Genomic DNA, 18,975 nt, shown 5'->3' on the forward strand with positions numbered 1-18,975 from the left:
AAATCTGGGCAATTAGATTATTAATTGTAGAATATGGGGTTTGTTCACGTGAAAATCATAAATCATCTGCTAATTAAGCTTTCATATTTTTGTGCACTATTGTTGTACCTTGTCAATGACTAGTTGACCACCATAGCGAGACTTTGAATCATTAGTTCAAAATTAAAGTTGCATCCTTTTTTTTCTTAAAAATTTTTTCTAAGGATTCATGCTGAAACCTAGCGATTTTTTTTTTCCCCGATTTTCATCACAAGAGAAAGAAAGAAAGGGAAAAAAACCCAATAGAAAATTGAAGAAAAACCTCTAAGGGTGCGAGATAAAAATTTGTTTACCACGTTGGACGGTCTTGGACACTTTCTTCTGCCCACACAGGTAATAATTCTGGTAAAATATGAAGAGATGAGGAAGAAGGAACACACACAACCGGGACAAAAGGTTTAAACCATGGATTAGATTGTGAGTTTTTTAAGGTTGAAGAGTAATTTGAGGCTGGACGTGAGACTAGGAGAAGTCTTTGATAATATCTTGGACTTTCTTTTTTGACCTCCAACATATTATCACAGGTTGGGTCATTCATTATTATGAGCAAAGTTTCTAAAAATGTATTTCATAGGAAAAAAGAAAGAAAATGTTCCTAGAGCTGAAGTTGCATATTGTGAATTCATCGTCTAGAAGAAACTGGGCTCCAACCTCAGTTTGCCATGGCCTTTGTAGTTCAATGATGCAAAATCCGACGCACATTACGTTAAGAGAGAAGAGGTTGGTGATTTGGGAGTCATTTGATAAAATTTAAAAATTGAAGTGTAGATGCTGAAGTTATAACTTGCAGAATTCATAAAGCCATGTTAATTTTTCTGAAAAATCAGCTAAATTTGAACACTGCATCGAAATATTATAACTTTAGTGTAGTATTGTATTTGCGTAAATTTTATAAATGATCTTTTTGTACAAGAAGTATAATATTTTCCTTCTTTTTTTGAAGGAAGAAGTATAATTAATATTTTCTTATATTGTTAAGCATGAGTTTCATGTGCTTTCTACGTGCAAACCATGTGAAAAATAATTGCACTTCTACTCTAATCTTACAAATAGTTTAATTATTTTCCTTCTTCCATCTCCTTTTTGTTTAGCTAGCTTTGGAATTAATCGCATGTGGCTAGTGTTTTCCAAATTTCCACTATTTAATGGTGTGTTCTCTTGACTGCTCGCAAAGCTAGTAGTTCTAGCAAAATGGAAGAGATAAGAAAGAAGGAACATATATACACAAGAATACAACTTGGAGACATGATTTTACAGAAGTAAAACTGGGAATTAAACTTTTAGTTAAGGAACATATACAAGTAAACAACTTCATTTAAGTTTTTGACTTTACAACGTGGATATATATATATATATATATCTCTTCACAGAAACAAATCTGCTTCAGCAGAAATCATATCAGATTAATGCGCAGATAATTAAATACAGATGTTTGACAAATTTCTGTCTTTTATTTTTTTGCAAAAATGGAACAATGTCAAGAATATTCAGCCATTTCGGCATCGTGTGATCGCACTGCACCCTCTGTTATAACCACCTTTTACTGGTTCTGTGGGATGGCAGACTATCTTCTGATTGATGTATTCACATCGAGTACCTTCAGGTTTCTGCAGCGGCCGATAAGGCATAGGTTTTTCCTCATCAGTAGCTTTGGAGAAAGTTGCACTAAACAAGAGCATTGCCAAGAATACAGCAATCGTCAATCTCAACTCATGAGCCATTTCAATCGATATTTATGTGCGTACCTTTTATGCAATGGACTGGTAATTGTTCTAGCTGGTGAATACATGTTTCTTAGATGTATATTTATACTAATAGGACAAGGGTTCTTGGTATTATTGGATATGGATGCGAGTTTAATGGGGCTTGACACAAATTTAGGAAATGTTTTTGACAATCTGTCTGAACATTTTTTTAGCCTCCAAAATTGCTTCCACCGATATTCCGCTATATTATAGGTAACTCATTCAGTGGCTATTTTTTCTGAATAATTTTCTAGAAGCAAAGTTTAGAGAACAGAATTTCATGGAAAAACAGAAAAAGAAAATGGTTTTTAGAAGTGAAGTTACATATATTGCAAATTTGTTGTCTGGAAGGAAAAAGGTGCAATACCTGCATGGCTATTCACCTTGTCTCGCCTGTATAATTCAAGATAGGGACAGGGCGAAAGATGAATCTTTAATGTTGCAATACATATTATTTTTCCGACGGATTCAGATGCATATATAAAAGTCTTAACTGCTAAATAGTTTGGGCTAATGATGTGTAGCAGATTACCAATCTTCCAATTTCATTGTTCAATTGTTCTTTCTCTTGTTCCTACTAGCTCTGGGATATTCATTGTCCAAACATTCCAATTTCTTTTTTTTTTTTTTTTTGAACTCACCTTTCCCATCTTAGATGTCAATTACATCTAATTTACTCTTCAATTTTTTTTTTTAATATTCTTGAAGCACTTTTCAGACTATCTCGAAAACGTGGTCATTACAACTTGATAAAGTATGACAATTGAATTGTGAATAGAGAAATCTTCATCCTTTTATGTTAGGTTTGGTCCTAGGATATTGACGAACGAGAATAATAGGGTTCTTGATAACTCAATAATGACAATAACAGAACAAATAAATCAAATAGAGAAATACGAAATTTACATGGTTCGGTCCAATTGATCTACGTCCACGGGCGAAGAGGTAGTAGATTTATTATAACAAAAAGAGAGTACAAAAGAGAGAGTACAAAACCTTAGAAAATAATTCCCGGATCCAAAAGGCACCTAAACTGAAAACACAAAAGAGCCTAAATAGCACTAAATGCTTAATGGCCCAAAGACCCATGACTTGCTCTTTTGGTTTGATGCCAAACCAAAACCTCTCTTAGATTAGAGCACGGGTCCCCAAAACTCTCTTAGACTGGTGTACATGACACTTGGACTGGTGCCTTTAGCACACTTAAACTCACTTAAGTCAACTATATTTATAACTACCATAAGGAGAGATTTCTTTGTTAAACTCCTGATGTGGGATACAAAAACACACTCAATATTTTATCGGCAAGATATGTGGGGTTTATGTAGCTATGTGTTAGTGTTTATTTCACTGTTTGTCGGTGGCACGTAATGGGTTCGAGATATAAGAATAACTCATTTGCTATTGTGCGTCAGTTGCAATATTAAAGAAGAATAGTTTAAGAACAAATAAAATTATAAGGAGTGACAAAGGCCCCACTCAAAACCTAGCTCATAAGTGAGGATTTTTCTTGCATTTATAACTAAGCATGCTGCCCCTTGTACTTTCAATTAATTAATGTGGAATAAATTCAACAATCTCTCTTATTTTGATTCCAGTATTGGGTGGTATTGGGTTTTCTAGCCCCAAAAACTAGCTCAAAGAGTGAAACCTTTTCTCACACTTATAACCGAGTACCTTACCTCTTTCACAATCGATGTAAAATAAGTTCAATAATTAAGTATGAAAATTGCGGAAGAAATCGGAGAACATGTGCTTAGTTTTCATATTTGATTTCCAAAATTAACTTTTGATGCCTGTAGCTAAGCTCATTATAAGTTATCAAGAACAATCCTTAATACTTTGCGATTATACAAAGATGCATAAAAAGTGCTATTTCTGAGAAAGGCACGCTTTGTGTAGAGTTGGTATGGCGATCATTAATGTATAAAAGAAATGCCCATTCATGTCTTTTTCTTTTTGTACAAAAACGGTAATTTTATTGTTACTAAAATTGCTGGAAATCGGCCAGCAATAAATGATTGATAAGGATTGGGTGAGAATTCATGTCTGGTAGCCGGTTCCATGTACGGCATCCTGCCAACATTAAACAGTGCCAGATTCTTAATTTCTTGTTTGGAGTGAATCGAAAGAAGATCTAGGCATCGATGATTTATGATTGATGCGGACAGTTCTGCTCTTTTAATTAGTTGCCGAGACCCATCTCTCCATGTGGTTTTAATTATCATTTAAGTGTTACAACTTCCTGCTTTGATGATTGAACGAAATTTCGTTCTTCTTCTGAGCTCATAAATGATATAGCCATATTCTAAACGATATCATTTACACATGAGTATCACAGGATGATGTCCATTCAAGTCAAAATAAATACTCCATCTCATAGCTTATTCTTATTTTCTTTCTTTTGATGTTCTGGTCAAGCAATTTGCCAAGGATCTTGCTCAATTTGTAGCACTTGGGCTGACATAGAAAAAATGTCATCGAGAATTCCAAGTGAATTTGTAGCAGCAAAGTGCAATTACAGCTATACAGCTAAACAATCGAAACCAGTAAAAGGGAAGGGATGGATTGGGTGATACAGAACAGGGAGTATAAACGAAAAATTTGATGTTCAAAGCCTTTCATTTATACAAAAAAATAATAATAATAATAAAATCAAAGCTAGTAAGTATTACGGCAACCAAACTACCTGCATTGTGAATTCTACACCAACATTATTGTTTGGATTTTTGAGACATAAACACGTAGCAAGGCTTTATAATTAGTGAAATTACTCCAAAGCAGTTAACACTACATACCAGATGTTGGCGTCAAAGTATCGATTTGCTACAGCAGGGGATTTGGTCACTTTATTCATCAGTGGAATTATTACAAGAATGAGAAATTAATAAATTCCAGGGAAGCTTATTTATCAGATTTAAATACGCACCAAATCCATGATGAAAATCTTAGCTTCTATTTTAGTACAATAAGAAGCTATAAAAAGCAAGCAATCATTGAAACTCGATAGCTCTTATGATTTAAAATCAACTGGAATCATATTTCCCTTGAAGATCATAACAATTTTATCTAGCACTCCTCTTGTTTTGAATATTGCACAGACCTCCCCTATTTTTGTTGTTTCGATAACGAAACCTGATAAATAGCAGTAATTTTAATTATAATACCAAAACTGCCCTTTTGCTAAAAAGGAACGAAAGAGGTGAAGAAAATAACCTACTGTAATGCCTGTCGAGTAGGTGCCAAATCGGTACCGCCACCAACACCACTACTGCCAACTCTGTTACCTTGTTGCTACCATAATAATGGCAAACTACAAGCTAAAGTGGAAAAAAAAGGCAATAAATAAAAAATTACTGCTATAAACTCTTTTTAAGCAACAGTTAACTTTTCATTGATAAGAAAAAAAGATTACGCAAGGATGACTAACAAGGTGTTTCATTTCCTGTCTATTTAATATCCTCGGTTATAACAGTCTTTTAATGGTTTCGTCGATTGATAGACTATTTTCTGTCGATGGATTCACATCGAAACACCTCCAAAGAGTCCATTCAATCCAAGAGTCTAATATGTAAGTCACGAGGTCAACTCTGATCAAAAAATTTAAATTATTAGGTCTTGAATCCTTACTTACATATTAATCACCGCTCTTTCTCCATCTCTCGAACCAATGTGGGACATAATCATTTTCTCATGAATCTAATATTTCGGAATATCCATATATTTTTTCTTATCATCATCTGCTTGGAAGAAAGTTGCATCTATTAATTAAGAGCATGGCCAAGCATACAGCAAGCATCAATCTCAACTGAGCTTTTAGTTGTGGAGACCCATCTCTCGGTGTGCTTTTAAAACTCATTAAATTATTTCAATTTCCTGCATGATGCTTGAGAGATATTTCGTTCTTCTTCTCAGTTTCTAAGCATACATATCCTAAAGGATATTATTTACACGAGTTCCACATCAATTGCATTCAAGTCAATATCTTCTACACAATATTATGTCGTATTTTATGTTTTGCTTTCTAGATGTTCTGGTAAATCAATTTGCCAAGGATCTTGCTCAATCTATAGCAGTCAAGAGAAGTTGCAGCTGTATATAGATGTGATGCAATGCCTTATCATTTTCTCTCCCTCTCTCTTCAATTATAAGTCCCTTTGAATTCTGAACATGAAATATGAGGGCCAGAATTGAATGGTACCTAGATATTTTAGATTATTCAGCTTGTGACCTAGAATTGGGGTCACAGAAGATTGTACATTTCAGAGTTTGTAGGTAATAGCAATGCATCTTGTTCCATTGGTAATCTAGATGTTTTTCTTTATTCAGCTAATGGCCTAGCAGTGAAGTTTGACAAAATGTACATCTCAGCGTTTATTTTCCCTAACACTTTCCATGCCAAGTTTTTCCAGTTAATGAAGGAAATTGCTAGGTCCTCGTAACTGAAAAACACAAACTGGCAAGTATTGGCCTATTGTGGTGTAGAAAAAGTAAAACTGGATCTGCCAAGTGGAAGGGACAAACAATATTGGAGTTTTGTGATTTAAAGACAAAGGAAAAGACAAAGGAAAAAAGTGGGACTGGTAACTCTTAGAAAGCAAACAAAAAGCAAGAAAGAAATGTTGCCTGCCCAAGGAAGTAGGAATCAAGCAGTACTGTATATATATATATATATATGTATATATATATATATATAGAGAGAGAGAGAGAGAGAGAGAGAGAGAGAGAGCAGAAAATGGTGTACCATACTAGCTGATTTTGTACTTTTTACAGCAAGTCCTTGAGAGGCCATTCATGATTCATCTAATAATTGAGAGAATGAATAGCAAAATCCAACCATATCTGCAGTCAATTACTTGACCAGGACATCTACAATTTTGTGTAAACTATTATTGACAATCCACCTTCTTCCACATGTATGTTAATCTGTGCATGATTCCACTGTCAAACTGGCCAAGTAGAATCCAATAATTCAATTGGTGGAAAAGTTATTCTTTGTAAAGTAGGAACTGCCAGTAAACCTCTTCAGATGCATGATGTAAGTACGTAGAATTAATTCTTTTCGTAATTAAAGTAAAAGAAATTAGTTTTGCATTTATAAAAGTGTTAGAGACAAATACCATTGTAACTGTGCTTGACAAGAAAGCTGCACAGCAGCATTAAACTTATTCTCACTCCTGAAAAAATTTTCTTGATGCAGTAACGCAATGTATATGAAGGTAAAAATGTTTAAATCGCCCATGCAAAACACAAGTTTTATTCCAGTGTTTTGTGTATTCGAACACGAAAAGAATACGTCTTGTACATGATTCATTTTTGTTAAAGCTTTTCAGTTTTCACATCACCTACCAGCCAAGGCAAGGGGACACTACGTACTTATCTGAAATTCCAGGCTTGCCATAGTCCTATTAATTCATCATCATGAGTCAGCCAAGATAGAGGTTCTTCATAATTAATTCTCGAACTACCTTATATTTTATGTTCGACAATTTCTATGGGACAAAACTGGGGTAGTTACAAGTAGACTTAAACCCTTTGCTTTTGTTGCTTTCTTTTTTTTATTTTAACTTAAGCATCCATCTACTGATTCTTATTCTGTATTCCTATCTATACACATATTCGAACTGAATATTTTTTTTGGATTTTTTATATTTATAACGAGTTTGAATACAATAAAAAGAGTTCCAAATAAGTTGAAACCATGCACATTAAGTAGGATAATTTCATTGGAGAGTGTTTATAGTACTTCTGAAAGTTGCACCATATTTGAACTTTGAAAAAACATATGATGTTTCGGTCCATAGTTAATGGTAGAATTACATGAGATGTTTCACACATCCCTCGTGGAATACTTATTTAAACCTGGGGACCGGTTGCTCAATCTTTTTAATTCATCATAGTTACAGGTAAATAATTGCTTCAGGGATCCCCGAAAAATTGTTTCCCAAAAAGATTACTTAGCATGGCAGAATCCCGCCCCCCCCCCCCCCCCCCCTCAAAAAAAAAAAAAAAAAAAGAATTGCTTGACGTGGTCTTTGAACCTTTGCTGGTTGATTATTGTCGGCAAATACCGTACATGAACTCCACCAATATTTCACAGAGGACATTACAATTTGATTTAGAATGTTCACAAATGGATGAATGAGGTTGTCAAGTGCCAAAAATAAGACAGGGCGTGATTGCAAACACTACCACCAAAATTGTGAAGTTTCTATGACCAAAATGGACGTGATTAATAATGTTCTTTTTCTTGTGCTCATAAATGAATTAACAAATCTTGCGCCAACTCTTTGACATTCTACTTTCACATCTAAGAGGACATTGAGTTAGTCCAAGCTGTTAAAACTATTAAAATTCAATAATTTGGACTGTGGGGAAACGGCATTGAACATAAACAATTGACAATTAGTATCCAGAAGTTAGTGTTTGACAACCGGTTAAATGCACAAAGAAGTTCAGGATTCTTGTGCATATGTTCACAAAATATTCGATTTGTAAATCACTAGGCCTGCATTGCTCCACATCCAATATAAGGACGTACGTACAATATAGTGGCAACACAAGGATGAAGAAGTTCTATTCCCAATCATAGCTATAAAACTCACTCGGTCCAACCCTGTTGTTGAATCATTCGCCCGGAGTGAACTAAGCTCTAATTTGATTGGATCAGGATCAAACTCGATCAAGCTTATTTGACTTGCCAGTTGAACCAGCCAAATGAGGGATCTGGCTGAATTTTTTGGTGGCATGTTGAGTCCCTGTAAACAAAATCATATACTCTTATCGGTAGATTAAGTCTCTACTTGTTGATTTTTGGACATTCAGATCTATGCTAATTTGCCCGCCCCCCCTTTTTTTTGGTTTGGTTTCTTTCCTAGTCTCTTGAGGGACTTTTAGACCCTGTTTAATAACCTAATTTAGCATTTAAATATAATGAGTTCAAATCATAACATGTTCAGATATATTGATAACAAAAAATAGAACATCTGAATTAATTAAATCACACTGAATTTTTTAGACAAAATTTACTCCAAGAATTAAGTAATAAGTTATTCACTTATTACTTAATGTGATATACACCCAAATATATCAGATTTAGTACTTAACAATTTAATAATTTAATAGATTCAAACTTTAGATTTCAGATTTCAATTTTCACACTTTAGTTTTATCAAACGTGCCGTTAGTCTATTACTGGGTCTGTTTGCTCTTTGTGTAATATGGGTTTTTCTGTTAATTAAAGACAAAATGATAAAAAGGATCTTTGCATTACAAGACTACTAAATTTATTTCTTTTCCTTTTTGCATTAGGTATCTGTTAGTGTTTTAGTGACTTTAAATGCTGCTTCATTTCGCCCTAAGGCATTTTCACTTCAACTTCTGTTGTCTCAACGAAGAGTTTATTGGACTTTATCGATCAGAATCATGAAGTAGGTATACAAGCAAGCTGCCTACTAGATCTAGTGGTCAATTTCATGAATGTAAATACTATGACATTTTTAACAAATTATTCTCATCCTCTTTATCCGAGAACCTAAAAATTTTTAGAAGGTTCAGATTAAAAAAAAAAAGGAAAAACAAGAAGAAAAGAATTTAACATAATTGACATGGAATCACTTTTAAGAAATTAATATAGGCTCACAATAACAATACCCTATTAGGATGTTAACAAAAACAAAACAAGAAAAAATATCTATCTATAAGTTTTGCATCTTCAGTGTCTGCAAATTGAATTGTTTTAGTGTGGGATAATGATCTTGTGGATACAGATGCCTAGTGTCCATGAGATTAATGACGAGAAAGAGAAACTCGTGGAATGGAAATCAAGAATATATTGATTGATATAATGGTGAGACAGTACATTTTTCTTAAAGCAAGTGGCAACACCATATTATACTCATACACTTTGATTAGCCAGATTTAATGTCCACAGCCATCTAAAATCGCATCTAATTTTAAAAAAAAAATTCCGTGGAAATTAATACATATGGGTGATGGATACACTTCTCAAATGCCAATTTCATCAGAAATAAATTTTGCAATGTGATTTTATCATTTTCATCATATTTAACACGTGAAGTCTCATTTTTTGACTAATCCTCAAGATAAGACTTTGAGAGCAATATAGGTTCCCAATAGTCATTTTCATAGTTATTGGGAGTATTCAATAATGCTTTTAGACAATAAGAAAAAGATTTTTCTGCCAGCAATTCTCTTCTACAAATAGAGAACTCGCATGTTGCTATAGTGCAGTATAGACGGGCTGCATAGAAACATTAATTTAGCAGCAATGGTTGCAAGAAGCCTCCTCTTCGTCTTCCTCCTTGCTCATTATTTAGGTCATAGCTATGCAGCAACACCAAGTCATTATTCCAGACCTCCGTTCAACAGAAGTAGTTTCCCAGATGACTTTCTTTTTGGAGCAGCTACTGCTGCTTATCAGGTATACACTGGTTAACCTAGACGCTTGGAAAGTAAAATGCATGTATTATGGTAGAAATGTCTATTCAAGAAACCAAATTTTCCCGACCCTTGTGCCCTTGGATTCTGTTTCTAAGATCAATCCTTCATAAATTTTCTTTTCTTCTCTGACAAAACAGAAGTAGGGTTTTCTTGATGGCTGCTGGCTATAATTTGAATTTTGTGTTCTAATAAGTTATACAAACTTGTCAAATTCTTTGTTTTTGTTTAAACCTTTTTTTTTATATTATTATTTTTTTGAATCTCAGATTGAGGGAGGAGCTCATGAAGGAGGGAAGGGACCGAGTGTATGGGACAATTTCACTCACACGCATCCAGGTTATAAATCAACATCCATCTAATTTTTCCTGCATTCATCAATTTAGTTTTTAAAATTACCATGAAGCCCCAAGTTACTTGTTCATTGAACAGGTAATTGGTCAAGAACACAAGAATACTAAGTCATATAGCTTAACAAAGGCATGAATGACCCTTGGAAGCAAACTAGAAAATATAGAAAATGACAAGGAATAGACTAATTTGCATTTAACTTTTACCACAATTCCACAACTTAAAAGAAAAAAAAATCCCAACTGTTTGATGGTAATCGATTAATCATGGTCACCAACCACAAATAATCACCAAGAAATTTGCAACTCTTGTCTCTCGCCCGTAACATTTATTGCCAATTTCTTCCGAAAATTACTGGTGCAATAGCATGTAAAGAATAGTTTACCTATCATGGTAAGTCTAATTAATTATAACAAATGATAACTGACATTAATTAACTGTTCTGCATAGTTAAATGATTGCCATCTTTATCACCGTCATACTTAGTGATTGTGACTATTTTGCTAGCTATGAAAAAGCCAATACGAGTACTACTCCCTTGATTTCTACCTTTCGTGTTGAAAAATCAACAAACTCGTTTTAGCAGATGGGAAATTATTTAAAGGGCTAATTTCAGATACCTCCCTTGAGGTTTCTAACAATTACACTTAAATACTCTCTAAAATTAAAAATTACACTTACCTCCCCTCTCTGATAGATGTGACAACACGTTAGCTCCAAAAGCCTCCTAATGACCAACTTGCCCTCAAAATGTTGTGGCTAATATTATTGCAAAAATGTGAGAAAAAAATTGCCTACAACAATAATATTTTTTTATTTGCTTCTTGGCGCAAGCATCTGCAAAAGAAAAATTGATTTTGTCATTTCTCAACTGTTATCTTGAGAAGCAAAATTGATTTTATTATTCCTCAACTGCCATAGGGAGGAAGAATGCCAAGAGTTAAAAATAGCATTCATTTTTTTTTTACACTTTATCCATCTTATATACTGCCAAAATAAAGCCGTTGCAACTTGTCCAACTCTTCTTGCTTTTAACAGTCAAAAGTGCAGAATTGTATATGTATTCTTTGTTGTACTGAGAGGATCCATACTATTTTCATATTTTTTTCTCTTTTTTAATTAACTTTTATAAACAAAGTGGTAAATGTTTCGTTCAGAATATAAAGAGGGTAAAGTTGGCAAAAACTTGTGTGTCAGTACATTTTTCCCACTTTTTAAACTTTCTTTTAGTGACAGGAGGTGCAATATTTATCAAATGTGTCCATCAAAGGTAAATGAGTGTAATTTTTAATTTTATAGAATATTTAAGCGCAATTGTCAGAAACATCAAGGGAAGTATCTGAAATTATCCCTTATTTAAAAGCTTTTACAGCTGATTCAATAGTCAATATTGCCAGCATCAAGAATTGGTCAGAACCGCGAACACGGTTTTTTTGAAAGGAGCGGCAGTGCCCACGTACATAATCCTTATTCAGTTGTTTTATAATACTTAAATTATTTTTTAAAGATTATTAACTCAAAAACAAACTTGAAAAAACAAATGTAAAATGTTTGATCTTGAAGAACTAGCATCAACTTTTGATACTTGTATTAGCATCTGACGAATCAGTATAACAAGAAAATTTCCCTTACAAAATGGTTTTCTACGTAGATGAAAATCGGATAAGCTGATCGACACGAACTTTCTTTTTTAAAAAATTATCTGAACAAAAAAAATTGTGCATTTTAGCAAAATTTTTAGGCAAGAAAATTGTCAGATTGAGACCATGCCTTAACCTTAAATATGCCAGCCGGGCCAAAAAATTCTCACTTTAAAACTGCTCGACCCGGCTGGATTTCACTATTCAGTCAAGATTGTCCTCTGTTAGGACATCACTTTTTTTTTTTTTTTTTGGTTTAAATTTCCCATATACTTCGATAGCTACATATATTAGCTACAAACAAAAAATCCTGAGCCCACCAGCCAGCTCCCTTTGTGCTTGTTTACAAATCACTGATGCATGCTAAGAAAGATTAATTTTTTCTTTTTCAATACTAGGAAAAAAAATAATTATTACAAGATTGATGATAGAAGCAGTCCTTTGTTTCCTACCAGTATTATCCCTACAAAATCTAGTACAGAAATCTAATGTAAGTCTGATTGTCGTCACATCAACTCTTACAAGAAATTAAAGAATGAGTTACCTCAATAGTTTGTCATGACCATACTTTTTTCTTGCAACTAGCTATGTTTCTTGTCACAATCAAAAGATTGAATTCTTATAATTACAGCAATAGAGACATTCTTAAAAGGTCTAGACTGTCAAATTTCCTTTCTTTTTGACCAGCCTTTTATTGGTGACATTTGACAATCAATTTTTTTATTTGTCAATTTTCTTAAACATTTACAGAGAAAATATGGGATCATTCCAATGGAGATGTAGCTATCGATTTTTATCACCGCTATAAGGTGAGTACTTATTTCTTACTCTTTCTTTTTTTTTTTTTAAACTCTTCTCTTTTTGTTGCTCAAAAAGAGGAAGGGAAAAAGAAAAAGAATCTGTTTCTTTTTTCTTATGGATTAGCAGTGAGATACACACCAGTAGCACAGTGCACTTATTAAAAAAGGGATATTCAAACAGAAATGCAGCTATTAACAGAAACTAAATGTCTGTGCAGCATTTTTTTTCTTTACAATTTTTTTTTTGTTTCTATCTCTATACTTTTCCATTTTTTTTTGAACGAAATAAATCATATGGTAATATTCCAGGAAGACATCCGTCTAGTCAAGAATATGGGTATGGACGCTTTTAGATTTTCCCTCGCATGGACCAGAATTGTACCAAGTAAGAATTACCTTCATGCATAATTGTATTTTTTTTTACCCTATCAGTCCTTGCACACTGTAAAGAAACCAGTCAATTACAAAATCTGCAGACAAGAAAAATTTTTTTAATGAGAAGTAGAAGAGAGACATTTCAGTTGAAACAACAATTAATCATTATCACCTTTCGCTGTTCCCAAACTCTTGTACTACACATAAAAATATGAAGCAAGTAGAGATGCTATAACAAGAAAATCCCATGAGCTGGGAAGATAATTAATTAATCTTTGGTTTCTTGGTCTCAAACCAAGTTAAATTGTTTCTCTTGTAGCTGGGAAGATAAGCGAAGGCGTGAATCAAGAAGGTATCAAGTTCTACAATAACGTGATTAATGAAGTTATCGCACTGGGTAATCATTTTTACTTAGTCTGTACGATTTTCTTTTGTATTTTGCTTTTACCTAGTGGAATAACCTACAATATAACCAATCGATCATACCATGTATTCAATGTGCAGGATTAAAACCCTTTGTCACACTTTTCCATTGGGATACTCCCCAAGGTCTTGAAGATGAATATAAAGGATGGCTACATCCCCACATTGTGTAAGTTCTGATGCTTATAGTTATAGGAGCCTCAAACATTAAAGCCATTATCAAAATCTGCAATGTACATAGTACAGGGACCATTTCTGGTTGAAAACAGCAATAGATGCTTATCAGTACTAATTGGGACCATGTACAGGGACTACTTATTATGGATTTATACATTGATTTATTTGGGGACCATTTTAATTTTCAGGGAGGATTATAAAGACTACGTAGACATCTGCTTCAAAGAATTTGGCGATCGAGTGAAGCATTGGATTACCTTGAATGAGCCAATATCTTTTAGCATGTATGCATATACAACAGGGACATATGCACCAGGTCGATGCTCGGTTTATGCAGGAAATTGCACAAATGGAAATTCTGGAAAAGAGCCATATATTGTAGCACACCACTTACTTCTTGCTCATGCTACTGCAGCTAAATTGTACAAGGAAAACTATCAGGTTAGAAATTCTATCAAAACTAGAATCCTCACATAACTACTTAACCCAAAAAAAATAAAAAAAGAAAAAAAACTTCACCCAACTACAAAATCTCCCATGTCTCTCCCCGCTTCTTAAGTCCTATCCCTTCCCTGCTGAAAAAAAAAAATTTAAAAGAAAAATCATAAAAAAACTGCAAAAATCTGTATTAGCTATTTATTTTCACCTATGTATGCATGTTTGCAGAAGTCTCAAAAGGGACAGATTGGAGTCACCTATGCAACTCATTGGTTTTTGCCAAAGATTAAGACACCAGAAGGCCTCAAGGCCCCTTATAGGGCCCTTGATTTCATGTTAGGGTGGTAAGTGTTGGTTGTTTAAGTTTCATAATTGTGGTCCCATCTTCGACTAAGACTCATTCAATTACCTGTAAAGCCTTAATTACATGTCAGTTTAATTTTTAGTTTTCAGTATCACATTAAAGTTGAAGTGTTGGTTCTCCTAATTATCAATTTATTAATTGAAGCCCAGTTTTGCGGTTAGGATAATTCTAGTGTGTAAAATTTGAAATAATTAAACTTGTGATGACACTTAGAAATTTATATGCGGCAATTAATCTCCATAAGTAGAATCATTCCAAGTTTTTTTTTTCATGAGTATAATTATCTAAGTATGTACAATGGAATCAGTTATAAGAATTTTAAAATTTTCCCTTTACAAATATGGTTTGCTTTTACAATTAATGTACCTTAGCAAAAATTGATGTTTTTCAGGTTTTTGCATCCAATTACATACGGAAATTACCCACCAAGCATGAGAACAATAATTGGGAATCGACTACCAACATTCACAGCAGCTCAATCCAAGATGCTAATTGAGTCAATTGACTTCTTAGGGATGAACTACTATACTTCCAATTACGCATCCCCTGCACTAACTTTCAACAGGGTTAACCTCAGCTACATGACAGACAATCACCTCATTTTTTCAAGTAAGTGTGGGAAGGGACCAAAAAAAGAAGAAAATAGACATAGTATCAACAAAATGTTATTCATCACTAGGCCTTTTTTGGATATTAGATGTTTCAAATCATAATGAAAACAAATCAAAACTAGAATAAAAAACCAAGAAATGAATTCTTAGTTTCTCCTGTAAATACCGTCCCTCATTCTATTTTATTTGCATTTTGTTTAAGTGCCATATAGAAAATTATTTCCTAATGTTTCATGTCCCTTTACTCTGATTAGATATTAAGTTCCAAATAGGGTCTTAACCCTTAATGCTCTAAAAATTAATAATTTCTGTTTCATGTGTTTCAGCTGACATCGACGGAGTCCCTATTGGTCAACCGGTAAATTAATGCTATTGTTTTAATAAAATGTGCTTTTTATAATATGCTATTCTTTAGGACAATGCTATTTATTACTTGTTCGAATTTGATTATTAAATCCTGCAGACGGGGTTGAATTGGCTTTTCATATGTCCAAAAGGAATTCGGAGCCTTGTGCTTTACATAAAAGAAAAGTACAAGAATCCTCCCATTTTCATCACTGAAAATGGTAAAGCAATTAGATTAAAATTTTCACTTATTTATATCTATATAACATGAAATATATATATATATATATATATATATATTGATGTATGATTTGTGTTTCTCATGATAAAGGCTTGGCGGAGTCAAGAAATGATTCAATTCCTCGTGAAGTAGCCCTAAAGGATGTGATACGGATAAAGTATCATGAAAGCCATCTATGGTATCTCCAAAAGGCAATCAAGTGAGTGCTTTATTTTCTAATTTTTTAAATTTTTTTGTCTGGATGACATCTTTATAACAATCCTTCAATTAAGAAAAATAAAATCACTGATGCCATAAAATTTATCTTTTTGTAAGTTCATTCAAGTCAATGCCGCAAAATTCTTAATGTATATATGTTCCAGTTGAATGCCAAAACCATAAAGAAAGATCGTCAGGTTTGGTCTTACCAGATGAATTGATTAAACATAAAAAACCCATTTCTCGTTAATTGGTTGTCTACTTAAATCCAGTTTGGTTCTGAAACAAAAAAAAAAATCCGGCTTGATTTGATTTTACGTTCTAAAATACATGGCTTTAGGATTAAACCGTGGAACAAGAACTGTATTAATATAAAATTGGTCAAGTTCAATTTGTTAACCTCGATGAGAAAAATCAGAGGACTCGAAGACAAACGTTATAAACTTTTACTTTTAAGAAAAATTAGACTTATTTAAAAGCTGGCCTATTTATATGCAGGGAAGGAGCAAATGTAAAGGGATATTTTGCTTGGTCTTTCATTGATGATTATGAATGGGATGCTGGCCTCACTCTCAGATTTGGCCTCAACTATGTGGATTACAAAGAAGGAATGAAACGATTTCCTAAGCTTTCTGCCCTTTGGTTTAAGAAATTTCTTCGAAAACCATCTAAATAGGCGCGGCCAATCTTGTTTATGTGTTAGTAGGCTTAGTTTTAATGCTGGTCACCTAATTATGTATGCATATGCAATAATCTATGTGTCTATGCATACACAATTACCTATATACCCCAAGAAGAATAATAATCTGATTTTCAGAAATTTTGATTTTTGAGGTATAAAATGTGTTCATTTGCTGTGAAGAATATATTTTTATGGTTATATTGAAGTCTTTTACTGCCAATGGAGAATATACTGTTCTGTTTGGTTGGTATGATTTGCAAAAAATAATTTTCAAATATTATTCAACTCGTATCATAGACACGATTTTCATCTATTTTTTATTTCGGATATATCATATTATAAAAAGTGCTACAATGTTATATATTTTTTTGATAGAAAATATTATTTCATTCAAACAAATCTGTACTAATGGCAGAAAATAAATCAAACAAACATGACACAGATACATATAGATCTGAAATCAATAGATATACCAGATCTAAGAAAACAATATAAATAAAGATAAAATTGATATTCCTATATATCTTCCATCCGGATAAATCATTGTAGTCCAATACATCAGTGCATGTCCGCTGACAATCAAATTTGTTTAAAACTGATTCAAGTTCAAAGAGAAATTTAGATCTAACAATAATAGAAAAATTGCAAATATGAGAAACTAGATTCTAGATCTACAAAATTTCAAATTTCACAAAGATAAAAACTTAAAAAACTCTTATAAAAAAACCCAAATAAGAACAAAACTCTTACTAGAACAATTTAGGAGAGAAGAAAATCTCACTAGAAAATTCTATGAGAAAAGAATCACTCATTAGGAAATCTTAGGAGAAAATTTATTCAAATAAAATAAATTAAAAACTATAAAGAGTACGTCCTCCCGTGAGGAAAGACTAGATTTGATCTCTCTGCCATGGGAGAGATGAAAAAGATTTTGATGGAAGAGTTCTAGAGAGAACGGAGAGCAAAGAGTTTTAAAGAGAGAAGAGAATATGTTTTCTAATGTTAATTCATGCTATTTTAATATATATATATATATATATATATATATATATATAGTTTTTAAATAATCTCCTATCCAAACAACCCCACGTAATATGTGATAGGTTGCAATTTTATCATTTATTTCATTATTAATTTTCCCAATTACTTGACCTGATGTGAATTAATTATTGGATTTTACTCACTTTTCGTAATTTATATTTATTTCAGGGAGTAGAACAAAAATATCACAATAAAGGCCAATTTGATAGTTATCAGGAAAGAGTTCACATAGCAAGCAATCGAGGGCATTTTTGGAATAAGGAGATACAAGTCCTTTTTGGTAATTCGCAGAGGGCAGCATTAAAAGGAGGAACGCAGGGCTGAAGTGGGGGGTCTTCTTCCCCCTGGGGGAGCCGCCGCACAGAGGGAGCTGGCTTCCTTCTTAGTTTCTTCCATTTTTATAGTTTAGCTTTTCCTTTGACCGTTTGGTCTCCTTCGTCTTGTAGTGGAGAGCTTTTGACTTTTCCTTGGAATATTTTGTGGCTACCTCTACGTGAGTCAGGAGCACTGAAGACTAAATCATCCATTGTTACTTTACTTTGCTTTATTCCTTCGAGTGAATTGCATTTCCCAATTTCGGAGTTGATGGCCGCGACTCTTGTTACAATTTTGTGTGGATTTTGTTCATCAATTATGAACTAATTTCCTCACTCTAGTCAAGGAACAACAAAGGCTCTGGGTCGTCTAAAATTTGTGAGATCGATTTAATTTTATCTTTTTCTTTTATTTATTGGTATCCGCATATTTCTTGGTTGCTATGCTTATGGTTATTTAATTAATTGATTGTCTTGGATCCAGATAATTAGTTGATTGGGTAATCTATTGTCAATTAGGGCATTAAATCCGTAATTGTTTAATTGCTCTAAAATAGTGGCAACTGGCATGATTAGGTTTGTGTCAGGGAAATACGCGGGCTAATCTAAAATAACCCTGGTAGTGCGTTATTTGATTAGAATAGGGCTCCTCTAATATGTAAGGCAATTGGGGAATTAAATTCTACGGGCGTACCTAGGATTATTTCTCAATTAGAGCAGTGATTAACGGG

The 18,975-nt window shown here is 33.3% G+C and overlaps 1 protein-coding gene across 2 annotated transcripts; it reads left to right on the forward strand.

Moving 5' to 3' along the window:
- The first annotated feature begins 10,021 nt into the window (after window positions 1–10,021).
- Window positions 10,022–18,504, forward strand: LOC113727043 (beta-glucosidase 13-like). 2 transcript variants are annotated; one of them, XM_027251010.2, is made up of 13 exons: window positions 10,022–10,227; window positions 10,514–10,583; window positions 12,986–13,044; window positions 13,345–13,420; window positions 13,730–13,807; window positions 13,915–14,002; window positions 14,199–14,451; window positions 14,677–14,792; window positions 15,204–15,421; window positions 15,750–15,781; window positions 15,887–15,989; window positions 16,100–16,208; window positions 18,099–18,504. In XM_027251010.2, exons 1-13 carry the CDS (start codon window positions 10,075–10,077, stop codon window positions 18,103–18,105), a joined length of 1,362 nt encoding a protein of 453 aa, XP_027106811.1. In that variant the 5' UTR covers window positions 10,022–10,074; the 3' UTR covers window positions 18,106–18,504. The 2 variants fall into 2 exon arrangements, with proteins under 2 accessions (XP_027106811.1, XP_027106808.1); XM_027251007.2 differs by lacking the exon at window positions 18,099–18,504 and adding an exon at window positions 16,706–17,139.
- The last annotated feature ends 471 nt before the right edge of the window (window positions 18,505–18,975 follow it).

Source organism: Coffea arabica, chromosome 2c (genome assembly GCF_036785885.1).
Source record: "Coffea arabica cultivar ET-39 chromosome 2c, Coffea Arabica ET-39 HiFi, whole genome shotgun sequence".
Classification (NCBI taxonomy): Eukaryota; Viridiplantae; Streptophyta; class Magnoliopsida; order Gentianales; family Rubiaceae; genus Coffea; species Coffea arabica.

What these genes read in the sequence shown, in the direction of transcription:
- LOC113727043 (XM_027251007.2), top strand. Translation starts at nt 10,075, where the DNA reads ATGGTTGCAAGAAGCCTCCTCTTCGTCTTCCTCCTTGCTCATTATTTA. An exon ending in ATGGACCAGAATTGTACCAA is followed by an intron (nt 13,421 to 13,729) that starts GTAAGAATTACC and finishes TTTCTCTTGTAG; the next exon opens with CTGGGAAGATAAGCGAAGGC. An exon ending in TAATGAAGTTATCGCACTGG is followed by an intron (nt 13,808 to 13,914) that starts GTAATCATTTTT and finishes TTCAATGTGCAG; the next exon opens with GATTAAAACCCTTTGTCACA.